General features: G+C 24.9%; 1 protein-coding gene across 1 annotated transcript; it reads left to right on the top strand.

Annotated features, from left to right (window-relative positions):
* Positions 1-8,946: 8,946 nt before the first annotated feature.
* Positions 8,947-9,996, top strand: LOC145833351 (mitochondrial S-adenosylmethionine carrier protein-like). The gene has a single exon (XM_082940532.1). It carries the CDS (start codon positions 8,947-8,949, stop codon positions 9,745-9,747), a length of 801 nt encoding a protein of 266 aa, XP_082796658.1. The 3' UTR covers positions 9,748-9,996.
* The last annotated feature ends 717 nt before the right edge of the window (positions 9,997-10,713 follow it).

A 10,713-nucleotide genomic window follows, 5' to 3' on the forward strand; every position in this document is an offset into this window, starting at 1 on the left:
AAAATTTGGAAAAAAGTTCTAACTTTTTGTTTTTAATAATCCTATGATATCTGTTTAGTTGATTTACAAAGTAAGTTTCATTCTTAATAGAATTTATTTTAAAAGTTCGTGCACCATGTCCTAGGACCAAATATTTTGAGCTTTTTTTTTTTTGTCGTTGAATAAGCAATATTAACTAATAATTATACATTTAGATTATAATTGATGAGTATGTCTTTATATTCAATCAATTAAGTTTGCATAGATTATTAACAATGGAAATATTAATGTTTATTTTTTATTAAGTTAAGAAACACCTAAGATTCTTTTTTAAACTTGTAGTTTGTTTTTTTATGTTTTAAACTTTACAAAAATGAAAATGTTTATGATTTTTTGCAAATTGAAGTTTTGCTTAGAGTTTATTTTCAAAAAGTTTTAAACCTTTTAAATTTATAACATTTTTGTTTTCAATTCTTTATTATTTGTTTACGTTAATTAGTAAAAGTTTAAAGAGTATTAATCGTATTCTTTAATTGCGCATATTAGCATTAACTTACTTTGTTTGCTTTATTAGAATTTAAATTTTTATTTTAGACTTTAAAAATAAAAGTTATTTAAATACCGGTAAATAAAATTTCATTTGTAAAATGGTAAATTGGTAAAATGTCGATTACTTGAATGGTATTTTTGTTGCACTGCTTGATGATAATGACATTAATTGTACTTAAAAACAATAACAATTTTAAAAGTTCGTGCACCATGTCCTAGGACCAAATATTTTGAGCATTTTTTTTTTGTCGTTGAATAAGCAATATTAACTAATAATTATACATTTAGATTATAATTGATGAGTATGTCTTTATATTCAATCAATTAAGTTTGCATAGATTATTAACAATGGAAATATTAATGTTTATTTTTTATTAAGTTAAGAAACACCTAAGATTCTTTTTTAAACTTGTAGTTTGTTTTTTTATGTTTTAAACTTTACAAAAATGAAAATGTTTATGATTTTTTGCAAATTGAAGTTTTGCTTAGAGTTTATTTTCAAAAAGTTTTAAACCTTTTAAATTTATAACATTTTTGTTTTCAATTCTTTATTATTTGTTTACGTTAATTAGTAAAAGTTTAAAGAGTATTAATCGTATTCTTTAATTACGCATATTAGCATTAACTTACTTTGTTTGCTTTATTGAAATTTAAATTTTTATTTTAGACTTTAAAAATAAAAGTTATTTAAATACCGGTAAATAAAATTTCATTTGTAAAATGGTAAATTGGTAAAATGTCGATTACTTGAATGGTATTTTTGTTGCACTGCTTGATAATAATGACATTAATTGTACTTAAAAACAATAACAATTTTAAAAGTTCGTGCACCATGTCCTAGGACCAAATATTTTGAGCAATTTTTTTTTGTTGTTGAATAAGCAATATTAACTAATAATTATACAAATAGATTATAATTGATGAGTATGTCTTTATATTCAATCAATTAAGTTTGCATAGATTATTAACAATGGAAATATTAATGTTTATTTTTTATTAAGTTAAGAAACACCTAAGATTCTTTTTTAAACTTGTAGTTTGTTTTTTTATGTTTTAAACTTTACAAAAATGAAAATGTTTATGATTTTTTGCAAATTGAAGTTTTGCTTAGAGTTTATTTTCAAAAAGTTTTAAACCTTTTAAATTTATAACATTTTTGTTTTCAATTCTTTATTATTTGTTTACGTTAATTAGTAAAAGTTTAAAGAGTATTAATCGTATTCTTTAATTGCGCATATTAGCATTAACTTACTTTGTTTGCTTTATTGAAATTTAAATTTTTATTTTAGACTTTAAAAATAAAAGTTATTTAAATACCGGTAAATAAAATTTCATTTGTAAAATGGTAAATTGGTAAAATGTCGATTACTTGAATGGTATTTTTGTTGCACTGCTTGATAATAATGACATTAATTGTACTTAAAAACAATAACAAGTTGTAAAAATATTTTTTTTTAATGCTTGACATTTTTTTGGTTAAACTTTTAGTATAATTATTCTTAAAATAAATACACGAAACTAATAAAAACCTTAACTTTAAGATAACCTTTTATTCTTAAGTTTTAAAACATAGAGTAAAAATTTTATACCTTCTATATATTTAATGTTTACTTTAAAATACAAAGATTTTTAAAATGTAGATTTTTGTAGTGTTTTAAGTTGACTTTTTAAATGCTCTTAGTTTTGAAGGTTTTTTATAAATAACAGCTGTAGTTACTTAGATGCTTTTTACATAAACGTTAAACGGAACTGGTCTAAGTTGCACGAAGACAAAATTGCACGAAGTCTAGTTTGCACGAGGGCACAAAATTGCACGAAAAAAATTTTGCACGAAGGGTCAATTTTGCGCGAGTTACATTTTTGCACGCGAGTAGAAAAAAAATAAAAATAGATTTATACAGAAAAAAAAAACTAAAAGATAATAAATAAAAAAGTTATTGACCGAGGGTAAGGACTAAAGGTAACAGTGATAGTACAGATTTTTTCTTTTTAAATAAAACGAACTAAAAAATATATAACTTACCCACTGAGGGTAAGGTTTAGGGGTAACAGTAATAGTAAAAAAAAAGAAAGAAAAATCTTAATTGAAAGAAAAAAATATATATTAACGAAAATATCAAAAAATAAATTAATTAAAGTTTAATCCGTTCAAAAATGTCTCCGTACAAAAGTTTCTACTCGTGCAAAAGTGACCCTTCATGCAAAAGTATCTTCGTGCTATTTTATCCCCTCGTGCAAAAGTGCCTTCGTGCAAAGTATCTTCGTGCAATTTTGTGCACTCGCGCAATTTTTTCCCCTCGTGCAACTTTATACGCTCGTGCAAATTTGACAGCTACCCACATTAAAAACCTTTTCTTATCAGTCTAAGTAAAACTACAAAACAAGCTAAAATACAACCTTCAGTTTGGTTTTTTAAACATCAGTCTCAAACTCTAGTACTTGCAACGAAAACGTTTTCTTTCTTTTAAATATAACAATAAAATCCTAAATTAATCCTTGACTAAACATTAAAAGGTATTCGTGGTGTGCGACTCGATAACCGAAAGGTTCTTCGTGAACCAGGTCTTAGGACCAAATAACTTGGATGTCTTTTTTTATTGTACAATAAACTATAGTAAACTAATCAGAATACAATCTATGTCTATTGCTGTGTTTATTAATAACTTTTAGAAACATAAGGTTTAAGTCGACTTAAAACATTTATTTAATTCTTACACATTTTTCGAAACTAAATTTTTATGACTTTTATGGAAATATAATTTAAATATTTTTTTTAGTAACACATTAAATTTTAGACTTGAATTACTATTAAAATCTAATTTATCTGTTTTTTTTTAGTTTTCGACCAAAACTGAATTAGACTTCAACAAAAATTTAACATGTCTACAATAATTAATAACTAAGCAAAGTTTGAAAACTTTGTTATACATAATTCAATTTTTAAGGTATAACTATTCAAAAATCACATTTAATTCATAGAGATGTTTTTCTTTAATTTTATATTCATGTGTATCTAAACTTAAACTAATATACAGTGAACTCTCGCTTATTTACGCACATTGTGTCCACAGAAAAAGTGCGTAAATATATGAGAGATCGTAAAGATACGAGAGTTACCAAATATACTTACTATAATGGCTGTTTTTTGATATTGCTTCTAGTTAAAAGCAGACTGGGGACTTTCTCACCTTAACAATTTGTTTACTTTATTTATAAATATGAACACAAAAGATAAAACTATACATATGTTTAAAAAAAGGTTTTAATTTATGTAAAATAATAATACTTGTAGAAACGTTTCACTAATTTTAATAATAAATAGATTTTTGCTTTATCTTTATTTATATTATACTTATTTGATACTTAACATTTATATTCTATTTTACTTAGGAAATGCAATTTATAAATAAGCATTTGTATACAATTTAGAAATGTTATAGTGTCTATATAAAAGTTGTTTCTATAGTCTTTTACAAAAAAAATGCATTTAGTGCTGTAATGGATTTCTTTTTTTGAACAAAAGTTCATAAAATATTTAAAACAAATAATTAATTGAAATTATTTATGTTACTAAAACTTTTTTTAATTTGACCTTTGCCCACATAAGTATAAACTTGTCTTGCATTGTAATATAGATATATTAATTAAATGTTGATCAATAAGTCAAGGAACATAAGTTTACAAAGTCTAAAGATATAGAGAGGAGAGTTAGCATTTAAAAGCATATTTTAAATGATAAATAGACAATAAACCTATTTTGTGCAATATGAAAATAAAACAAAATTTTAAGTTTTTGAACTTTTTTGAATTCTAAAATGCGTAACTAAACGAGAGTGTGTAACGTCACGAGTACGTAAAGATGCGAGAGGTTACTGTATTAGAATATAAATCGAAAAACTAAATTTCTAATAACGTTTTGTCGACCCCAAAAAATTATTATAATATTTAACTGTTTACAAAATTTTTTTCCAGCAAGTAGTACTGTTTTGTAAATAGTCAAAAGTTTAGTAAAACATTCCTAAAAATGACCGAAAAAAAAATTTCTTTTTCTAATATTTATTTTAAGCTGTAAATTTACTAAGTAATGACGCATTTTTTAAAATTTCGTTGGTTATTTGATATTTTTTTAAACTACTTTTACCTTTAAAACAACTTAACGGATACACACTTAAGTTTTAAACATCTGAGCGGTTTTTTTTTTGTATTAATAAAAAAGACACAACGTGTAACATGTTGCTTGAAAAGTTTCTTTATAAAAATAAAACATATATCCTGGACAAGACGTTAAAAAGTATCCAAGTGGTGTGCAACTCGATAACCGAAAGATTTTTTCGTGCACCAGGTCTTAGGACCAAACATTTTGAGCGCTTTTATTTGGAGTTTAATAAACAGTATATTAAAATAAAAATAGATAAATGGCTACAAAGAAAATATGAGAGATGCTTAAATTCAAAAGTATATACTAAAAGTTCAAACAACAAGCCTAAATTTATCTATCTATTCCAGGAGTCGGCAAACTACGGCCCAAATACGGTCTGAAAAGCAAAAACCTGCAGCCAACAAAAAAAATTTCATCTTAAATCTAACTTTTTTTTAAATGAAAACAAAAACAATTGTTTGTGCTAGAAACTTTATATGGGGTTTAATTTAATAATTACTAAAGAACAGTATCAGACTGTTGTTATAGATTATTTACGGCAAAAAAAAACGCTCAAAAAATATATATATTACTCCTGGCTAGGACCTGGTGAACGAAGACCTTTCGGCTATTGCTTATTTTATCAAAAAAAAATTTTCAATAGTACTTTTCTTGTAATTAATACAAATAAAAAAAAAAATTGTCTTAGAAAAGACTGCGATTAGAAAATTGATTAGAAAGAAAATGTTGCCTGCCGTGCCGACTCATTTAACAATTTTAAAGTAGTTTTAGATAGAAAAAACCATTTTTTCTATTGACTCATGTTTTATTTGAGGTTATTCACCATAAAAACTAGCAGTTTAAATATTAATTCAATACAGCTTTGTTCAAAATTAACAATATTTTTATTAAGGTAAAGGGTTTAATCAAAATTAGTAGGACTACATTTATTTTTCAATAACTTACTTTTGTATGAACTAGAATCTTGAAGACTTTCATCATTTTACTTTAATTAAACTAAATGAATGTGACCTGATGGGATTTTGAAAACTCTCTAAGTTGCAAGATCAAAACTTGTGGTCAAAATATGTACAGAAAAAAAAAGTTTGAAACATCACACTGAAGTTCCTACTTTCATGGATTAATACAATTTTAACAGAAAGTGTTGAATTTCTCTTAACTTTACTTTATTTTTGGTAGTGAATCAAATGTTAATTACATTATATAATTCTTTGTGATAAATATAATTATTTTTAATAAAGTCTACTATTTTTTAAGTTTTTTAAATGTAAATACAGCATATTGAAGTCAAGCTTAGCGCAAACAACCGATTGACATAAAACAAAATCCAATACTCCCATCCTTATACTGTTCACTTTTCCTAGCTTTCTAACAACTAGTTTATGACTGAGCAGGAAAAAATGTGAACATTCACAACTACGATCATTGGATTGGTTTTTATAAAGTCCTTTTGTTCATTAATCTACATACAATTTACTTGTAAAAAAGATTTTAAGTTGTTTGATTACAATAACTTTGAAATAAATCGTATTGTTTTAGATAAGCTAAACAAATAATAAAATTAAGTAGACAACATGTGATGTACTCTTTATAAACTAAAGACCACAAGTACTGACCATGGAAACCAAACTGTCTCTTCCATCAGATTTTAATTGTTTAAACCAATGACATTCAATTTTTTTATAATGCCCTTTCTACAAAAGCAACTGCAAAAATCTCAACAATAAACTGAATAATAAACTAGAACAGATAAGTTGCTATATCAATTTAAACAAAATGTACAACTTATGAGGACAATGTATTTAGTTTTTGTATGTACTTGTAAGTCATCAAAATAACAATTTTATACAATATTTGCTTTGATTTTTTATTATTATGTAAGAAACTGAGATATAATAAGTAGATTTACACATTAATTATTATTAGGAACATAGTTGCAGTAAATAAAGAAAAGCCTCAAACAGTACAGTTTAATTTAAATAAACTATGAAATCTTAATAACATAATTGCCACACAATCAGACTAATTTTAGAAAAAACTTATACTAGTTTAAACTTTTTTATGCATAAATAAGGCTAGTTTGGATACTTTTGATAGATCTCAGGTTAGTTTATTATACATTAAATTATTTTTTACTTAAAAATTGTGTTTTTTTTTTAGGCCTTTTATAACTATTTTGCAATTTTTAGGTACGTCAGCTTCACTTATGGTATTTTTTTAATTTTTTGACTTTTATTAAGTATATATATATATATATATCAATTTTCTTATAAACTTAGGCTAGGTTGATGTAACTAAAGCTAGTTTTTTATCATTCAAGCTAGCTTTTTTGTCTTAAAGAGTTGCACTTCTGTATTACAGCTCACATAAGAATATGTTTGTGATATTCTTACACATTTATTCAAAATCACTTTTGTCTTAAATATACAAAACTTAAAATATATTAAAATGAAGAGCTTAATAATCCTACTTATTTTATCATACTGCCATTGAAGAAAACAAACTATTAAATTTTTTTGATTCCAAAAAAACAACAACTCAAATCCTTTCAGATCTGCTTATACCCGATTAATTAGACCAACAGTAATCAACCCAAATAAACTAATAGTAAAAACACTAATAATAATGAATTATATTATATTTAAAACAACTTTACACTTATCTGATTATGGGATTCAAAGAATTTTTTTTTTAAATATAATAAAGAATAAGCGAATCTAATAGTTTCAACTAAGGTAAGAAGAGTATATGACACTTGCTTCCTTATTTTTGAAGACACAACAAATAACCAAAGAAAAAGTTCTGTGTGCAAAAGATTGTTATTTAAATAAGTGTCTTACACTAAAACTACATAAATCATGGATTATTTGTGTTTGTGAATACACTACATACAACATTTTTTTATTTAGCTCAGATAAAGAAGTATTTTGATTACTAATTTCTGTACAAGCTTTGAAAAAGAATATCTGAGCACTTTGGATTAAAATATTCAAGTTAAAATACATACTTAATCATACAGAAACTACCCAGCCTTAGAGTACTTTCTAGCACATAATTATTACACTTTTTCTTTTAAACTTGACTTGAAATAATATAGGATTTAAATTTTCCAGTACAGGAGTTTTTGAAAATTGGCTGGGAATTTTTTAAATCACAAATAATGTTGTTAAAATAAATTTAGTTTATTGTAATAGAGTATGGTGGCAATAATGAATTCTGAAGAAAGTAACTACTACATTTTTTATTTATTTAAATTTTTATAATCATTCAAAACTTTAATGAATTTTATAGAACAGAAAATTTTATAAAACTGTTATGAGAATTAGAGTTTATTCCACACACTCTGGCTAATTTGAAATTACTTTTAAACTCTTGCCAAGACAGACTAGTTTGAAGTTTTTCAAAAACTCATGTTTGTCTGATTTATTTTATAAAACCCAGGCTAGTTTAGTTATTTTACCTAGATCTTTGGCTAGTTGTTTTGACTTTAAATCTTTTTTCTTCAAAATTTTGTTTTTATAAATTTCTTTTTTCCATATTTTGGTACTTAAGCTTGATTGATAGTAATTTTTTTTGCTTATTTTTAGATAAATTCAGGCTAGTTTTTGGTCTCTCAAGCTGGCTTTTTTACTTCAATGTTGAAAACCCTGTAATATAGGAGTTGTTAAAATGAGGTAGTTGATGTAGCACAGATTCCAAATCATTGTCCCTTTTAAATACTTAAATTTTACATTGACAATTTTTTTTTTCAATTTTAAAGCTTTTTAATAAAGGATCTATATTAAATTCATCTATACTAAACTCATGATTTTCTTAATAGCATGCAAAAATTAGCTTGGAGAGTTATCATAGATGAAATATTACAACTAAAAAACATTAATTTTTTTCCTTTATTTTAAAGCGAGTGTTTGAGAAATCAAAGAAATTTATTAAGCTAAAACCAAGCTAAACTCATGATAAATCTTAAACTGTTGAGTATTTTCACTTAGTTTAACATTGTTTTTCATAGCGTTTACAGTTATAAGTATTAAAAATTTAATGTAATAAGAAAGATCAACCATAAAAATTTTTTGTAAATTATACTCGATTAGAATGACTATCACTGAAAGTGTTTAAGAAGCTGAATTTAAAATTAAATGTAATAGAAATCGAAAGTATTTAATTTACAAGCAATAGCTGTTGATTAGATAACTTTCCTCTCTAAGTAAGATGATTTTCCTCTTTAAGTAGAGTGTTGTATTTTTTTTAGTATTTAAAATATGTCACTTATTGCCTTTACAAGTGGTGCAGCAGCTGGGCTTGCAGTGGATCTCACACTCTACCCGGTAGACACAATTAAAACCAGATTGCAGAGTCAGCAAGGGTTCACTGCAACAGGCGGACTGAAAAGACTTTATGCAGGTATAGGACCAGTTTTACTTGGATCCGCACCTGGATCAGCAGTATTCTTTGCCACTTATGAAACATCTAAAACATTAGCTTCCCATTATAATGTAAATCCTATCATTTCTAACATGATTGCAGCTTCTTTGGGAGAAGTCATGGCATGCACAGTACGTGTTCCAGTTGAGGTCATCAAGCAAAGAACTCAGACATCAAAAGGGCAACAGAAAAGTTTTAGTGTTCTTAAATCCTGTTTGAGAAATGAGGGATTTCTTGGGCTTTTCAGAGGATATAGGAGCACTGTAATCAGAGAAATTCCCTTTTCTTTTGTTCAATTTCCAATATGGGAAGAGTTAAAAAACAGATTGAAAGCTTACAAAAACTCAACCACTCTGACCCCATTTGAAGGGGGACTCTGTGGATTTTTTGCTGGTGGTTTTTCAGCAGCAGTTACAACACCTTTAGATGTGGCAAAAACAAGGATCATGCTTGCTAAAAAAGAAGATCCTGCAGCAAGTGGAAAAGTGTTGCAAGTACTTTCAAGATGTGTTAGAAACGAAGGCTTGAGTTCAATTTTTTCAGGAATTTTACCAAGAACTGTAATCATTTCATTTGGTGGGTTTATTTTTCTAGGAACTTATGAACAAGTAAAAAAAATTCTAGAAAATAAATCATAGTTTAGTTTTCTAACTTTTATATGTACTGTTTTTGTATTAATTATTTTTAATAAGTTATAAACTTTCATCTAATATTTTTTTTTTTAGGAAATTAAAATATAGTCAAATTAGTTCAAGTTTATTTATTAATCTATTAGAAATTATTAGTAAAAATTTTAACAACCACCTTATACAGTGTAAAACATCATCAGTTTTTACATTTTAAACAAATTAGTCAAAAATACACATTTTATTGTACATATCTTTCTCCAAATAATTTTTTACAATCTAGGCTTAAAGTTAGAAGACTCAAGATATTTTAGATTTTATTTGTTTTTAAAATAACTACCTAAAGATAATGTTTTTAGTTCACATTTTTATAATTTTAATTATTTTTTTACTACTGCAATTTCAAGTTATTTTTTGTTATTTTCAAATGTTATAGTTTTAAAGTAAGTATTTAAAATTTTAACTTTTTTTATAATAATAAAGTACTTTTTTTTATTAATTTTAAAAAATATTAAATAATAAAGTACCTAATGATGATCATTCTATTTAAGGTTTATTTCTAATAAACTATTGAAATTATTTTTATTTGCATTGGAATATAATTTAGATCTCTTTAAGTGCTTACGGTTTATATGTAAATCATTATAATTTTAAACTACTTTAAATTTAATTTATAAGTCACCAAAAATTTTTGTAGTAAAACTTATTTTGAATAACTTAATTTATTTCTTAAATTTTTTACAACAATCAAGATAAAAGAGCTAATAGTATTGGTATAAAAGCTTAGTATTTCATTATGAAAACCTGGTGGCCACTAAACCTAGAAAAAGCTGAAATTTGAGTTTTTTTTTTAAACCTTGAGTTATGAACAAAAATAAATAAAAACCTGGAATTTTAAACAATTTTTCCATGTTAAGTATTAAAATTTCGATTTACACAAAAAATCTATCATAAAGATTTAAAAAAAGTTTGTCACTA

Source organism: Thalia democratica, chromosome 4, assembly GCF_965202585.1.
Source record: "Thalia democratica chromosome 4, ktThaDemo2.hap1.1, whole genome shotgun sequence".
Taxonomy (NCBI): Eukaryota; Metazoa; Chordata; class Thaliacea; order Salpida; family Salpidae; genus Thalia; species Thalia democratica.

Excerpts from the sequence above, each read along its gene's own strand:
- LOC145833351 (XM_082940532.1), top strand. The coding sequence starts at position 8,947 with ATGTCACTTATTGCCTTTACAAGTGGTGCAGCAGCTGGGCTTGCAGTG.